Raw genomic sequence first — 17,787 nt, forward strand, 5'->3', positions numbered from 1 at the left:
TTTGGGCTGATGGGCCGTTGGTGCTGTTGGGCTTGTTTAGTCCGTACCCCATCAGTGTCTGACAAAATAATTTGAGTCATATTACGAACTCGAAGGTGAGTTTTTATCAGTTGTAGCAATTGTATTAGGTGATCCCTACCGGTCCGCTTTAATTCAGTTTATTTATTGGACAGAATATAGAAAATTCACACTAGAAATTTAATATGATCGACAAAATTATAGGACAGCGGGTTCTAAGTTGATGGCTCAGTTTGGATGAGGTCTAAGCTACTTTCATAGTATTTCACATCACAAATTCATCACATTACCTGTCAATATGATATCTTTTTGAGATACAGTATCTATTGATATGTCTAATAACAACGACATGAATGAATACGCAAAAGTAGTGAATCAAAGAGGGATATACTGATAGGCCTTGGATCCTATCGAAACGATTAGAGCACACGAAATTAAGAAGAATACGATAAAGAAACCTAGTTGCTATCAACTAGGGTTTCGAAACTTGGGTTTCAAGAAAAGATTTTTATTTCTTTGTTCTTGAATTGGTTTTTTGACTCTTTAATGGACTCTTTATATAGAGTCCGGACCCTGCTTGATTCGACTCTACGATTCAGGAAAGAATCAAGAAGAAAACCCAAAAAGATATAATAAAATCTACCTAAAGGTATTGTTCAATAAAAATAATAAAGCAAAGACGTAATTAAGGAAAATAACTATTCTAACTAATATAATGAGCAGTCACTATTGCTGGTGGCCATTCTCTGGTGTCGGACTCGTCCAGTTGAGTAGGTTGTTGCTGATCGTCGAGGTCCCTATCATATACATATCAGTTTTTATATAGCACTATTAAGATTATCATATGTGAACACAACTATTTGTTTTTATAATACCAAAGATTAGTCAAACCACGAGGTGAGAGGTGGTCCCAATCTAATTCCTAAATTAATATACCAGCCCAAAAGAATGTGAACAATAGTAACGATAGAAAATACGCCTATAATTTAATTATTCTGATAATCATATTTACTCAATTTGATGTTTTCCTATGTGTTGAAAAATAGAATCACTACTCAGTAAATGAATATTTCAATTGATCAATAAATAAATTGCCATGTAGACGAAATTACTGGTGTGCATACATATACTACGATATGATAACATTGTACGTACAACGAATTTAAATTCAGACTCTTGTAATGTCTCGACTTTGTCCAATGAGATAGTGACACGTGTTTAAACATATTTTAACGAAATTTAAATTAGAATAATTTATAAAATAATATGTGACCCGGCCAGGTGCATAAAATATTTGACCAGATTTTTTTACTCTATTTAAAGCGGGTAAATTAGAACATCTTATTTAATAATAAGTGGTGATTTTTTTATCCTTGACTAATAGGTGCATGGTGCTTTTTTTATTATTTAAAGTGGGTATATTCGAACAAATTATTCAATAATATTTGGCCTGGCCAGAGGCAAAAAATATATACTCCGTATTTACTTATTGGATTGTCGAAAGAGGGAATAATACTCTTTATGGTAAGGGGAAAACGTCAGACATTAACGTCATTAGACAACGTCATCGCATGCAATGCATGTAGACATCGTGAATACAGTTCATTACAGTTTTTTTAATTAATCCTTTTTGAATTCTAACAAGTAAATATTGGGTTGAAAAAGGGTTAGTGGATTTTAATACTCCTACATATCTTACCCATTAATATAATCATTTGATGTGTCCCTCGACGAAGTAAATAAATAGTCGCCCCAAATATCAACGTGTTTTGGTAGAGTCCATCATAATAAATTATAAAATTGCCAATTGCTTTTGTTTGTCTTCTATAAAAATTTAGGATTGCCATTTGTAACGCTTAATGTTGTTTATATTCAAACTCCTAAATTTTATAATTGCCTTTTTGGCTTTTTGATTATAGAGCACTAGCACTAAAAAACTAACCTTTTAAGAACATAAAAATAGAGACACGACTAATTAAGTTGAAAAATTTTATAAATTAAACATAACATAGGATGTAAAAGAAAGTGTTCCTAAGTTACAAGAAAAATTATCTTAATTTTTTATTTTACTATAACACTTTCATTAATTGTCTCTTAATATTAATTGAAACATAAAAAATCAGATCGTTTTTTAAAGCGTTGATGGTATCGTTAGAAATTAGAATCACAAATTAGAATATTTATTTACATTAAAATATGTTTTTAGCCATTTTTTTTATCTTGTAGTGTAGTATTTAAAAAGTCACTTTATTTAATATTTTTTTAACATTTATTCATTTTATTGACTTTGACTTGAGTGGTGTATTTGTCTGTGGTTCTTGTTTGGACACGGAATTTAAGTCCACTAAGTCCATAAAATCTCCATGGTGTGGTAAGCCAATTTGGCAACTTCATTCTAGATCTCTATAGCAAATCCAATTGGTTGACAAATTAATGCACGAACTTTAATCACAAAAGTAGTTTTATGTTTAGTGACTTTATTTTCTAAAGATAATATGTTCTGTGATAAAATATTGATGTTTTGAAAGGTAACCTTCTAGATAAACACATCACTATTAAAGGAGTGCAGAGAAAATTCAGTGAATTAGAATTTAGACTAACGAGAGCACTATTTCTTATTTATTCGCATCTTTATCGATCTCACATTTTATAGCATATCTTTTGTAGATTGAACGAATAGTAAGTAGGCCATGATGTCGCATTCTTACAGAAAAATTAGACGCGGAATTCACTTGAATTGAATCAATGGATTTATGTAACTGAAACATCACGAAAATGAAGTCCGTGTTATATACACGTATTAATATTAATTACTACTACTATTAAACTAATTTCATTGTTTTAGAAATAGACAAATAGTCTTACAATAATAAACTAAAAAACTAAGAGTATCCTCAATGCTGTTAGATGCATTGAGCGGTACCATCCTGTTGGGACGAAATTGCATCGGAACACCATTGGAGGTGGCTCGCTGGAACCAGTGGCGAAGTCACAAGTTTTACAACGGGGGGCCCAAATCAATGTTAATAGTTATAAGATTTTTTTGATGTTCATGACGTCCGAAGTTAAATTATTTATATTTTCAATTTTAACGTAAATATAATGAATGGAAACGATTTTTTTATAATGTTTAAATGTCACTATAAAAAAATCAATGAAAATATAAATTATGGAGTAGGTAGGATACAATAATTATTTTTAATTTTTTTATTATGAGTATAATATGGAAGAAAACAATTATGAAATGACAAAGAATTAAAAGTAACATAATTAGTTGTATAAAAAGAGAACAAATAGAAATTATGTTTCAAAAAATTAAAAGCAAAGAAAGATAAAATATACTCATTATAATGCATAGCAGAAAAAGAATAAAATAAAATGTTGCATAAATAAGTATAAATACAAAGCAGAGAATAAAAAACAAGACGAACGTTGCCAAAGAGGGTTGAACTCGTGACAGTTAAACATAAGACACGGTTTCACACCAACTGCACCCCTATCTTCATAAGTATACCTTTTATTACATATATAATATATAAGATGAATATTGATGGGGCCAGGGGGAGGCTTAGCCACTGGGCCTGGAACGGATACACCGCATGCTCCAGCATCGCTCGATGCAGCGGTACCACGCGCCTTGGCTAGGGCTGGGGAAAAATACCGAAATACCGGCCTTATCGTACCGAAAAAATATCGAAAATACCTAATTTTTGGTATACCGTGACTTTCGGTACGGTATGATACCTTACCGAAAAATTTCGGTAAGGTAACGGTATGGATTTTCAAATACCGCAGCATACCGAAATTTGGTATATACCGTAAATTAAGGTATATACCACAAAAATATAAACACAATTATATATAAAATATATTTTATATATTTTTAAATTATAAAATCTATTGTGAAATATAAATAAAAATATGAATAAATTATACTCCCTCCGTCCTTTAAAAATAGAACACTTTGTAAACGGCACGGGTTTTAATGTAGAATTGGTAAAGTAAGAGAGAAGGGAAAAAAATAAGAGAGAAGGAGAAAAAGTAAGAGAGAAGTAGTGTTAGTGGAATGTGGGGTCCATATTATTAGTAGTGTTTAATTGTGTTAGGTAACACAAGTATATTTAATTAGGAACTAGGATCAATGACTATAATTAAATTCAACAAATTAACTTCAAATTTTCATTTTTGGAAATGGAAAATTGTATCCAGGGTTGGAAAACTGCTTTAACGGTTGGGAAATTGCACTAATGGTTGGAAATTTGCATAAAGTAGTTTCTTATGGAAAATTGAAGATGGTTTGAAATTTTCATTTCATTTTGGAAATTGACGTAATTAATAGATTTGGATTTAATGTTTGAAATGAGTATGAGAAATTGTTCTTAAATTGTTTACACAAACCAAATCAATAAAGTACGAAATTGATTGCAGTAAGTCAATATGGAACATTGTTTATGCATTAATTGGTACGGAAAATTGTTTCTGTATTATTTATGGTGATTAATGCATCAAATAGTGCATTGAATTAATTTGTAAATCAATAATGATTATTGCATTAAATTGTAAGCCAATTCAACACATTTATTACCGCCTACAATGAAAAGAAAAGAGGGAAAATTTGAAATCAGCTAAATTTGACGGAGGGAAAATTTCCCTCCAGAATTAAAGTTTGTTGCATTAACTAGTCATTTAAATACATAAGGCCAGTCATTCATTAGCATTCATTACAGAGAACTGTCATTTCAAAACAAAAAACTACACATTCCATACTCCCAAGATGGTAAAACAGAAAGACACCCTTGATACCACCGTGGACCAAAAAAATTTAATCGCCCAGTTTCTTCTACAATGTACCATTGAGGGAAATCTTCCTTTTGGATCAAAGAAGAAGGCAGCAACAACATTTGGAGTCAGCTACATGACAGTTCGTCGCATTTGGGCAGCAGCAATGGAGCAGGTTGCAAAAGGAGAGCCAATACAATTCAAGTCAAATAAGAAAGGCAAACAACATGCAGATTTACTATTGATTGATGAAGCTAAATTCAGGTCTCTGTCAGTGTTAGAAAGAACAACCATAAGAAAGATGGCTTCAAAGCTTGAGGTCAGTAAATCACTTGTAGGTGTATGGATTAAACAGGGAAAACTAAGGCCACACACAAATGCAATTAAATCTCAACTTTCAGAAGCAATTAAGATTGCTAGGATGAAATGGAGTTTGAGTCAGCTGAGGTTAGACAATAATTTGGATAAGATGTTTTACAACAGCATGCAAAACGTAGTTCATATTGACGAGAAGTGGTTTTACATGACCAAAGCATCAGATAGATACTACCTTCTCCCCGATGAAATTGAGCCCTATAGGTCCATCCAATCAAAAAGGTTCATCAATAAAGTTATGTTCATGTGTGCCGTAAGCAGGCCACACTTTGATAGTAATGGTGAATTGCTATTTGATGGGAAGTATGGAATTTTTCCATTTACTACTCAAGTGGCAGCACAACGAAACTCCAAGAATAGAGTTAGGGGTACATTAGAGACTAAGCCAATCAATTCAGTGAACAAAGAAATCATGAAAGACTGCATCATTAATCAGGTATGTATAGGAGTATAAGTTTATTCAATTTTTCAGTATTAATACATTTATCATTTATTTATCAGATTGTTCCAGCCATAAAAGCAAAATGACCAGCTAGCTCATGCAAGGATATTATCATCCAACAAGATAATGCGAAACCACATATAATGCCAAATGATCAAGAATTCAAGGAAGCAGCAAATACGGATGGTTTCAATATTAAGATAGTTTGTCAGCCACCTAACTCTCCAGACACAAATGTTAATGACTTAGGTTTCTTTAGGGCCATCCAGTCATTACAAGATGACAAATCAGCCAAGAATGTGGATGACCTTTTGAAGAATGTGGTGGCTTCATTTGATGAACTGTCACCACACACTCTTGATAGTGTCTTCCTCACCTTACAAAGTTGCTTGACAGAGATATTGAGAGTAAAAGGTGGGAATAACTACAAGATTCCACATATGAACAAGCAACGGTTGAGAAATCTAGGGCTTCTACCAATGTTTCTTGAAGTGGACAAGGATTTGATTCGGGACAGCTTGAACTACCTACTGCTGCCTGAAAATGATGCTGGTGCCGATATTGATCTGTCATTTCTGAATGACTATTTCCAGATATAGTTAGCATTAGAAGTGTAGGCTTTTTGTGCATTTTGGTAAGGTTGTCAAGTTAAAGTTTTTTGTACATTTTGGTAAGCATGTAATGTCTCAGCTTTTTGTACATGTTTGTCAACTAGTGTGATGCTTATTTGCAAGCCTCCAAACATATGGAATGAAATGTAATTCCACAGGGTGACTTCTAAATTAGACAACACAAGATATTCATACAGAATTGCATCATTGACATTCAAATTCAGATTCTGCCCCAACACAATGATCCAACAAATGCAAAACATTCATCCAACAAATGTAACACATTCATAGGACAGTCACATTCAGACGCAACACATTAAATACAACCAGCATTGCACACCAAGGACAATATATCGACAGATATAGCAAGATAGTCACCTGATTAGAGATCAAGTGTCAAAACTGCCGGACAAAATATCGCCAGAAGTTCGAGGAAAACTTTATCCGACTTAGGGCGCACTGTTCTCGGCCGAGAATCAAGGATTACAGTCTCGGATGTGGAGGATAATCTCAGATTCGTCAAACGACACCACCAACTCCGGCACCACCATGTCAGAGTCGTCAAGCAGATGACTCATCTCCGGCACCACCGCGTTCAATTCGTCGCACGGAAGGACCGTTTCCTGCACCACCGTTTCCAACTCGTCTCCGGCACCACCACCGTTTGGATCTGACTCGAAACGTTCACGAGCGTGACTAGGGTTTACAGCAGGTCTTCGAAACAAACTTCGATTTACATTTCGATGGAATCGTTGCTGAGGGCTACGGCTGCGCTGCCGACTAGGGGGTGTATCCGGAACGACGGTTTCCATTTCGGACTCCATTGAGAAGATGGATCGAGCAGAAGAGGGAGGATGAGAGCGACGTGAAGGATGAAGATGTAGATGAAGACGAAGATGAAGATGTTTCAATCTCAATTTTAGATAGGGCACGATTAATTTAGGTTTAGGAATTGGGTGGGTTGGGGTAATTAATTAGTTGGGGTAATTAGTTTACGAGTCAGAAATTATGAGGCTAAATAGAAAATTAAGTTTTAATTCTAATGGCATAAGTGGTAAATAAAATGATGTGTGGGGTTATAGTGTAGTTGAAAACTTTCCATTTTTGATTGTGTTCTAATTTTGGTGGACGTCCAAAAAAGGAAACTGTGTTCTATTTTTTGTGGACGGAGGGAGTATTTTATTTATTTTTAAAATTATAAAATATAAATAATATTCTAAAAACTCTAATTTTCTATTTTAATTGATGTTGAAAGTCAGGTATACCGAACTTCGGTATGGTATACCGAAAATGAGGTACGATATCGGTATGGAAATTCGTCATACCAAAAATAAGGTATACCGAAGTTCGGTATACCGAAAACTTTGGTAAGGTAAAGGTATGATTTTTTCACATACCGTATTTACGGTAAGGTATACGGTATGGTGGTTTCGGTAAGGTATACCGTACCTACCCACCCCTAGCCTTGGCGACGTGGTGTGCGGTGACGCCCACTTGCCCGCATGCGAGTGAGCGTCAATTTTGATCGTTTGATATTTATCTTTTTTTGTAAAATTTCAATAAATCAGATTAAATAATTAAATCTCACTTTATCAAATATAACGTTTATTATCATTTTTTTCACTTTTTATTTTCTTTCATTTTTTAACTCCAAGTTCATCACTGTGCTCCTCTACCTCATTATTCAACAAAAATAATATGTCAGTTATATGGGTCATACTGCCGCAATAGTTGTCAGTTTTAGGATTTAAATCAATTCATTTTAAATTTTTAGGATATAACTTTGTAAGTTTTAATTTTTTAGGAATTTGTAATATAACTTTTGAGTTCTTTAATGAAGTTTTATTATTGATGAAATGTTTTTATTAATTATATTGTTAAATTGAATAGTGAGATCCATGAATAATTAAGGAATTGAATGAATTGTAGGAGGTGTTGTTTATAAGTTAAGAAAGGAAATAAAAAATAGATATAAATAGTGTGGGTACCCGAATAGTTAAGAAATGTAGTGCATCACTGTGGATGCGCAATAGACACCAAAGAACAATAAAAAAAAAGAAACAAACAGGGATGAATGGAATGAGAAGTTTAAGATTTACAAACACTGAAATACTATTTTTATTTATATTTACAAGAAGAGTGAAATTGAAATTCCAATAGGTACAATAGTCACAAATATTCTACATAAATGAGTAAATCGATAGCAAATATGTACGTAAGAATATATAAATAGCATGAGATTTGAGGCGGGAACTGATTAACCGTCTGCGCCGTGGCATGGACTGGCGGCGGAGGAAACGGAGGTGGTGGAGGAGCTATCGGTTGTGCTGCCGCCGTCGCCGCCACGGCGGATCTTGAGTGATTCGACGGCTTTGGAGGCGACGGCGGATACGGTTCCAGCGAAGCTCTCGAAGATCTGCGCCTTGATGCGGCCCCTCTTCGGCGGAACGGTGGCGCCGGCATGTTTATGCGGGGAAGTTTCCATAGAACAAGTTTAGCAGAGTAAAACAGAGAGAGAAACAGAGCAAAGGGTGAGATTAATTGTTTATTTATAGGTGGCGTTCGGTTGCCATGACTAATATCATGAGACTATTCATCTATGATTAAGGTGTGGGATTATTTTAGTTGGAGGGGAGGCTATGACTATTATCATGAGACTATCCATCTAGGATTAAATTGGAGGGTTTAATCTTATGAAACAAACATGATACATATTTAATCATGAGATTTAATCTTATCAAATGAACACCCCATATAGTACTATTATCATCACTCGCTTAGGTCATAATCAGATAGTATTAATAAATAAGTTTTCGAGCGTAATATGGAGTATATACAGTACTATATTTCATACATCGACATTATTTGTTTTTATGCAGAAAGTAATATTTAAATGTCGGTGGAACTGAACTAATAACCATACACATAGATGGTCATAATAATTTGACGTTTGCGTGGTCTTAATGGCTTGGTTAGTAGGGACGTGCAATAGGTGTTTGTCGTTTTTATTATTATTATTATTATTATTATTATTATTATTATTATTATTATTATTATTATTATTATTATTATTAGGGTAACTGGAAAACAAAGCATCAAAGTTTGATCGAATTATGTGTCTATTCTATAATTTTTAAAAACAGTTAATTACATTATAATTTTGATAATTTTCTCAATTATTCCATAACAAAAGTTAAATCATACTACTACATTTCGGAATTTATTAACATAATGCATACACATATAAATGTTAAAGATATAATAGACTAAATGTATTAAATGACATTATTTAAATAGTAGAATGTTTTATTAGCATGATATTTTCATTCGAGCGTACATCATTTTTCCCAAAAATCATAGACTACTAGACAATTAAAAAAATGTTAAGATTATGATATAATTGACCATTTTTTTAAAATTGTAGAATTGATCATAATATTTTTTACCAAACTTTATGTTTTTTTCACATTTACCCTTATTATTATTAGGTAAAATATCATCAACTATTACTAAATCAAGACAATAATGTCTGGAATTCATGTTTGGTGTTTCGAACGTTTGACAATAAAATTTAAATTGCCTTGTTTCATGTTATTTTGTACGCCATTTGGAAAATTGGAAATAAAATAAAGATTAGTAAACTAGAGATTAACGACCACATTTTCCGTTCTTGGTGTTTTGTCTTTAGCCATTGGTTTGTCAAATAAGAAACCTATCGGTATCAGTTTACTATTAATATAGTACAATAATGGACAATAAACGAATTTTAATATAAAATTCATAAAATAATAATAATAATAATAATAATAATAATAATAATAATAATAATAATAATAATATAGTACTCCCGCCTTCTTTGAAAAATAAATTTGTAAATGACATGAATTTTAATGTGCAATTGATAAAGTAAGAAATATGTAAGAAATAGTAAGAGATAGAGGGGGGAAAGATAGTGGAATGAGTGTTAGTGGATTGTAGGGTTTATATTAAAAATGATGTGTATAATTATTATTTGTTGAAAGCTTTCTATATTTAGACTTAATTTAATTTTGAGGGACGACCAAAAATGGTAAACTAGTCTATTTTTTGGAGAGAGAGATTTGTATTTAAAAACTGATGAATATACAAGAAAAGAAAAAAATTGATAAGTGGAGTAGTCTTTATCGCTCACAGCTTGAATGCTCTACTATATCTATTTAGATACACTCTGAATAATGACGATAGACTATAGTTGACCCCATAAATTGTTGTTAATACTAAAGTCGCTTATCTTGCCAACCATGGCATATTGTAATTGTTCCGTGTGACATATGATCAGTCAATAATACTACAATCATAAATAAATATTTCATTCTGTTTCGAAACACAGTCTTCTTTTGTCATTTTAATTAATCCCTTAAAATTAATACTATATTTTTATTTTTGATTTTTTATTACACATTACACTAATAATAATAATAATATTAAACACATTATTTCATAATATTACTTCTAATTTTTATTTTATTACGTTAAAATTTATATAATTCTTATACTCTATATTTTGAGAAAAGAGCATTTTTAATGTAAAAATCTGGGAATAGAGTTCCTTCGCTTGGTTATCAGTAGTTGGGCTTCGAGCAGATGTAAAATGTCGGCCCATTGGCCCATTCCTATGGAGGGAAACGGAATAAGAAAAAAGGAGTATATATTTAACCGGAAACAAATTTCCCGATCGAGAGAGGTTCTTCGGAAATGGCGAACAAGCTAATCAGCGAGATGGGGCTCCCCAAATCGATAGCTAACGTATTTTCTGCTCGGAATATCCTCACCGCCAAGGCATTGCTTTGTATCTACTACCTCAACCATTTTCCGTCTCAGAGTTTGCGCCCCGTCCCTGGCTACAATTGAGTCGAATCGAGTTTGCTATATTTCTCTATATGTTATACAATTGCTAATCGAGTGGCTCTTCACTGTTTTTAATGCATTTTCTACTAGTATTAGACTTCATAGCTGAACTTCAAATGCGATGATTCTTAATTTGTTTTCTGTAGGATGCATCGTCACTAAGTGAGTTTGAGTTAATGGAGTTGATGGATGTTGGATTGGAAGAGGTTATGGCGGCAGTCTTACGCATTAGTGAAATTTCATGTCCACCTTATCAAACTGTAAGTTTATGGGTGAAGAGTATAGGATTTTGGTTTCTATAATTTGTTCGGGCAGCTTATGATGTGCTCGGGAAATGTGGTACATATGCTCTTGATGATTGTTTGGGACTACGAGGCTAGGCTTTGTCGTTGCTGGAGCAGCGAAACCACAATGAGTACCTAGCAGGTCATCTCCCCACTGGCTTAATAGGTCTTGATGAAGCTCTGTGTGGTGGAATACCATTTGGCGTTGTGACTGAGTTTGTTGGTCCTTCAGGGATAGGGAAAACACGAGTATTTTTTAAATAAATGTGATGATTCCATGTGGAGATCGTACTTAAAATATTTTTTGCTCATTCCAGTATGCTGATATTTCTGTCAAGTTGTCTTGGGCTTCAATTGTTGTGCTGGTATTGGCATATCTTCTTGAAGTTCTGCCTGAAGCTTGCTTTGCTTGCATCACTGCCTACTTCTCATGGAGGGTTAGGTGGCCGAGTAATATATATTGATGTGGAATCCAAATTTAGTTCAAGAAGGTATGAAACCTCATGCTAAATCACCACATATTGGCTGAATTTCACTTGTTTCTGCACCTATCTTCAGGATTATAGAAATGGGGCTTAATAGTTTCCCAGAAATATTTAACATGGAAGGCATGGCTCAACAGGTATGCAATTTCCAATGAGTTGTGCTATGTGTCATTGGTTTCAAATTTGTGATGTATTTGATATATCTGAGATATATCATGAATCTTAACCATGTGTTTCAAATCTGTGATGTGTTTAAAATATGGACCTCGTATGATAAGAACTATGTTCTTGATTTGACCGATAAACTTCATGGAACTGGGAGTTATGTTTTTCTCTTGAGTGTAAGGATTCTTGTTGTTGCTTGACTCTATCTATCAATTACCGTTTATAAGACTTTTATATGGCAGATGGCTGGAAGTGTTATTATGCCTTGAATTTGTCTTCTAATTGGGATAGGCATAGGATTATGTTTCCTAATTGGGATAGGCTTATTTTCCTAATTATGATAGGATCTCATGTGTGCCTATTTATATGTGAGTAGAGCACATAATTCTGTGATCGTGATCTTAAATCTGTAACAACAGTCATAATATAATTTGTTTTCCGTTCTTGCCCGTGGACGTAGCCAATTGGCGAACCACGTAAATTCTGTGTCTCTTTACGTTCTTTTCTTTTGTCGATTACATAATTACTCTATTTTGTCACAACAGGAAGAATTCTGGTTCTGCAGCCAGCATCATTATCTGAATTCACCGAAAGGTACAAAAGGTCCATCTATTTGTTAATATCATCTGTACTCTATATTAACTTTATTCACATGGTTTGTGAGAACTATAATTTTCTGAATCACGGATATAAATGAGTAAAAAAGTTCATATAATTAATAAATGAATTTGCCTGAGGGTCCTGACTTATTTTATGTTGACACTAATCTGTTAAATTTTTTTGGTGTTTCTGTCATTCAGTGCAATGCAATGTAATACTTTATCCAAGAAACACTTAAAATTGCCAATCTCCAGAATGGCTGTTCTGAAGGATTATTAAAACTTGTAACTTTATCTTAATCTAAAATTGTAAATTCATGTGCATATTCATGAATGAATCTATGCCCTTACCTCCACTGAATCTGAGTATATATGTCGTTTTCTAGTATGCTCTGAAACTTCTTTGTACCTCAGTATCCACATTTCACTCTGTAGTTAGTTATTTGAATTGTCTGCTATGGGCCAGATAGCATTCTCAGACTTATTCTTCTTGAGGCATCAGAAATTATTTAAATTGCTTATTGGCAAATTTGTTGCAAGTGATTGTGAAGACCTAATTTTGTATGTGGTCTTAGATGCTCTCGGTTATTTAAACCTTTGTTCTTACTTGTGTTTCTCTCAATCGAACTTAAAATGATGATTTACCAGCTTCGAAACTATCCTTTTATTGTACTGTGTTGTCTTTTGTTGACAGCTTGCAGAAATTAAAGGTTTCTCTCCTCCAGCATGATGTAAAGCTGCTTATCATTGACAGCATGACAGCACTCCCTTCTGGGTGATTAATCTTGCTAGGTTATGAGTATTTTTCTTTTAGTTGTCAGTGAACTAAGAGGTTTTGGTTAGACTCTTGTATCATGATGCATATATGCATCACATCACGATTGTGTTGTTAGAAATATAAAAAAAAATCTCATGATTCACTTATCTTTTAAATCATTTTCCTTTTTTGCAGGGAATATGGCCAGGGACCCCCTAAACTAGGTTGGCACATCTCTTTTATCAAGTAGGACTTCTTATATGTGAATTTGATTAATTTAAATCTTTTCTTCGTATTGATACACCACCTTATATTTTGTCATATGCAGGTCCTTAGCAGAATGTTGTCGGATTCCTGTGGTGGTGACCAATCAAGTAAGATCTCAAGTTCGTGATGAAGCCTCCCGATATGTATTCCAAGGTACTACTTTGTGATCTGTAAGCTTCACCAATTATTGGATTCCTTTCATAATCATTATTTTGAAATGCTTTATGAATGAGTTGAGAAGTCATTTGAATTCAGAATAAGTGGATATGTTCATACGAGGGAGCACCACAGTTTCACCAAGTGAGCTCACAGTTTGGTTCAATTTATATTCGTAGATAATGTGTAGGTTTCATTTTATCTATAATGGAAATTAAGGGGTCCATTTTATCTATAATGGAAATTAAGGAGTTTTCTAAAGTAACAGATTGAAATTAGATTAAGCTTTGGGAGTACTTGAATCGTTTTGCAATAGTAATTTCAGTAAGTAAACAAAGCAAATACCTTTTCAAACTGAAACACAGAAGTGCTAGAGGTAAATGAAACGAAAAATAGTCTAATCCTATAAACAATGTATTTGTATAGTTCTTTGTTCATTCTCTTCTTTATAATGAATATTGATATCCTGGTGCAGGGCACGTCAGAGCCGACACTTTAGAAGACACTTCAAAAGTTGAATATCATCTTGTTGCTGCTCTGGGAATTCACTGGGCTCATGCAGTTAGCATACATTTAGTTCTAGAATCTAGATCAGGTATGTTTCATCCTACTGCTAAAATCAGATAAACATACATCTCAGTATATGCTAGTTATTTGGAATCTGGAAATAATGTTTCTCAAAAAGAAGATGGATTCTATGATAGGGTAGTTCACGATCAATCCGATGATGAAATTTCGAAGAGCCCCTACTTTAAACAAGAAGAAGACAATACATTAATTTGGGGAAGGAAAAAGTTAGCAGTGTTTAGTTCAAATTCTAATTGTGTTCTGTCTAACAACATAGTCATGGTCTATGTTTTCAGCAATAATTTGGTCAGAAAGACCTGCTTCCTTTGTGCTTCCCAATGTCTATAGAAACCCCCCAAAAGTCCTGGTCTGATGTGATATCTTATCCATGCTCCAGTTTTAGATCTTAAACCTAAGCTTCTATTCATCCGAAAAAACTAATAGCTATAAGCGAGTGATGTGATATGCATGATGGTCTTATGAAGAGAGGATCATTGTGCTAATAAGGGTCAGTGAACTTTTTCCTGTAACCACTTCCCTCTATACAATGCAAAATGTGACTTCTGGTTTTCTTTTTTCTGTGGTGAAATTGCTCATGTTTCTTTGCCTTTTTTCTTACAGGAAAAAGGCTTATAAAGATAGCAAAATCTTCTATATCTCCATCTCTGGGGTTTTTCTTCAGAATAGATGCATCTGGGATCTCGTTTCTTAACAATGAAGGAGAGGAAATGACTGGTCCGGAAGCAAACTCTATTCATTGCCAAGGTTGATATGAACTTTTCTTCCTCCCTGTATAATCTTGAGGTTGGGGGACACTATTAAAATAAACAAAGTGTCTGATGGGGTTCTGAATTATGTTTTTTTGTGTAATTATGGTGATGGTTCAATGAACACACAATATCTACTAGTTTTTACTAAGCATTGTTTATTTTCTCATTTTCTGAAGAAATCAATCAGATATGTCTCACTAACCTAAGCATGGTGTTTATGTTCTGAATGCAGGCCAGAGTGGTATAATCAACTATGGTCATGAAGCACTGCAATAAGAAACCTAGTATTATAGATGATAAGAGCGAGGTGCAGTCAACTATTTGGCCTCAGTATTGCTTGTAATTTTTTATATCTCTTAAACTCAATAATCTTTTGTTTTCCGTTTGGTTTTTGTGTGATTGAGATGAACTTTCTTATAATGCATCTTGCTATTCCTTTCCACTCTCCCTTAAGTGGAAATATGGCAAGAGTGATGAGAGGATATTACTCGATATTTCAGTGTGTGCATGATAGAGAAGATACAACTTGAATGTTCAAGGAACAATCAAGTTCTCCACAGATACATATTAAAATGGGAAAATAAAACAAGAATGTGTGCAAGTATGAGAGCAGCTTCTTTTTGGCTGTGTGAGATTCTTAGTTTTTATTTCTATTTTTTTTTTGTTTTTATGAAGCATGTGATTTGAAACTGGACATACTCTTTGATATTACTGGTTTAGCTAAATTTCTATCTATGCATGATAGAAATTCCAAAATCCTTATCTAGGAACCTGTCACCTCCTACTCTAGGGTCCATTATGTTGCAGCTATTTCACACTTCTAATTGGAAATTTGATGTGCTTTCGACTTTTTAATCCAAAGTTATTGGAGTTGTGAGATGCTCGTAAGATATATCCAGTATCCACACAAAAATGCAATGTTTGAAGCTGTTTTTATCATTAATTGCCTCTTCATATCCAACAGGTGATCCCATAATTGTTGCTTCTGTCTCTCCTCATGGATATCATTATGCAAGAAGAGACCAGCCATACGATGTGGATGACTTAATGCTGAAATGCATGATTCTCCTCGTGCAAAGTATTGACCAACTCTAGAACAGACATGTTGAAGGCAATATGATGCACATCTGACTCGTAGAAGTTTTCAAGTGTAACTTAGAATTTACATTTGTTTGAGTTGCAAAATATGTGATGTAGACAAACCATTCTAATATAATCTGTACTCTGAATGATTCAGATCTCTAAACACTGTTAGCATTCTGCATATTGGCTGTTTTGGTCTCAATCAGGGCCTCAAGTAAAGAGAGGTCTTCCGTATTGCTAGTTATCCTTGCTGAAGCGTCACTTTTGATCTTTAGGGGTGAAGGTACCATATTTTCTTACAACTAGAAGAAACTATAATACTGTTTTTTTATAAACTCTCAGTTACATGTATTTTCTCACTATATGTCTACTACATCATATGTACTATTCTTTATCAGGTAATGCATTTAGGAGATATTTCTGTTTGCATATTAATCAACCTTTTATGCTTGGAGCACAGTAAGTTGTGAGACAGGAGAGATCTTTATTTAACTCGAAGTGGCATGAGTGTGAAGTGAAATTAGAATCCACTAAGCTGGTGGATCATGATATTTTTGTGTAAGCTTGCTGATTTATCCTTCCATTTTCCAAGTGCACCACTACAGGTAATGAATTGTCCTGTCTATGACCTATTAGCATCTAAATATAATTCATTACTCTTATCTTCATATGCTGCTTAGTTTACTCAAAATTTTTCCATTACTTATGTTCGACTGCAATTGCTATCTATACATAGGTTGTTGAATATTGATCTTCCAAATGCAAAAATATGTTAAAATTTTACGCTATCTTAATTGTCACATGGTATTAGCGTTTAGTAATGAATTAGTGTTGCCTAAAGAAACTATAAATGATGCGACATATATGTGTACTTACAGAGTAATAGGCCCGGATAGTTTGAAGAAAATAATATTCTGGGACTTAGTATAATGTTAGTTACGTACTTAGTTGTTAGAATCTAGTTAATACATGATAGATCTTGTATAGAGAACTAAACCTTTCGTGCTTGTTCAAGGCCAAAAGAGGTAATAAATGCCTCTCGATATTTACTATGTTACCGAGGTTTGTTAAACACAGCCAGAAAATTGTAAACATGCATACATATTATATATGAGGGCTCACATACACACACTGATATGAACGTGCAACTTGTGTTGTTTAGTACACACTGAGCCACTTGTTGGCATTTCCTATGAGCTTTTATCATTTGGAAATTGTTGATAACTGTGTATTATGGTATGTCTAAATCTGTCTTAGGATTTCTTTGGCTTTCTATAAAAAGATATGATATAAGATGCTGTAAAGGAGAACAAAGATGGATTAAATTATTAGTGGTCCATGTCTTGATTCAGACCGATGCATCAGGCATCGATTTGTTGATACCTTATTTGACATCTTAATCTCCTCGAAGTTTCGATATGTTGCCATATTTTAAGTTTCTGTGATAAAAAAAATAAGTAATGTGCAACTGACACTTTAGGCTTTGTTTAGATGCATTATTGTTGGATACGTTTGTTTCCTAGTGGAATGTGGATTTCCTGC

At 33.6% G+C, this 17,787-nt stretch overlaps 2 protein-coding genes across 2 annotated transcripts; both read left to right on the forward strand.

Moving 5' to 3' along the window:
• Window positions 1–4,792: 4,792 nt before the first annotated feature.
• On the forward strand, window positions 4,793–5,700 carry LOC121744701. Its single transcript, XM_042138287.1, has 2 exons — window positions 4,793–5,608; window positions 5,674–5,700. Exons 1-2 carry the CDS (start codon window positions 4,793–4,795, stop codon window positions 5,698–5,700), a joined length of 843 nt encoding a protein of 280 aa, XP_041994221.1.
• Window positions 5,701–10,959: 5,259 nt separating this feature from the next.
• On the forward strand, window positions 10,960–16,408 carry LOC121744702 (DNA repair protein RAD51 homolog 2-like). The gene is made up of 13 exons (XM_042138289.1): window positions 10,960–11,043; window positions 11,259–11,372; window positions 11,493–11,645; window positions 11,784–11,887; window positions 12,005–12,018; window positions 12,592–12,640; window positions 13,340–13,420; window positions 13,598–13,648; window positions 13,731–13,822; window positions 14,301–14,420; window positions 15,014–15,157; window positions 15,395–15,501; window positions 16,127–16,408. The coding sequence occupies exons 1-12, from the start codon at window positions 10,960–10,962 to the stop codon at window positions 15,436–15,438; spliced, it is 1,050 nt and encodes a 349-aa protein (XP_041994223.1). The 3' UTR covers window positions 15,439–15,501; window positions 16,127–16,408.
• The last annotated feature ends 1,379 nt before the right edge of the window (window positions 16,409–17,787 follow it).

This window comes from Salvia splendens, chromosome 8, assembly GCF_004379255.2.
Source record: "Salvia splendens isolate huo1 chromosome 8, SspV2, whole genome shotgun sequence".
Classification (NCBI taxonomy): Eukaryota; Viridiplantae; Streptophyta; class Magnoliopsida; order Lamiales; family Lamiaceae; genus Salvia; species Salvia splendens.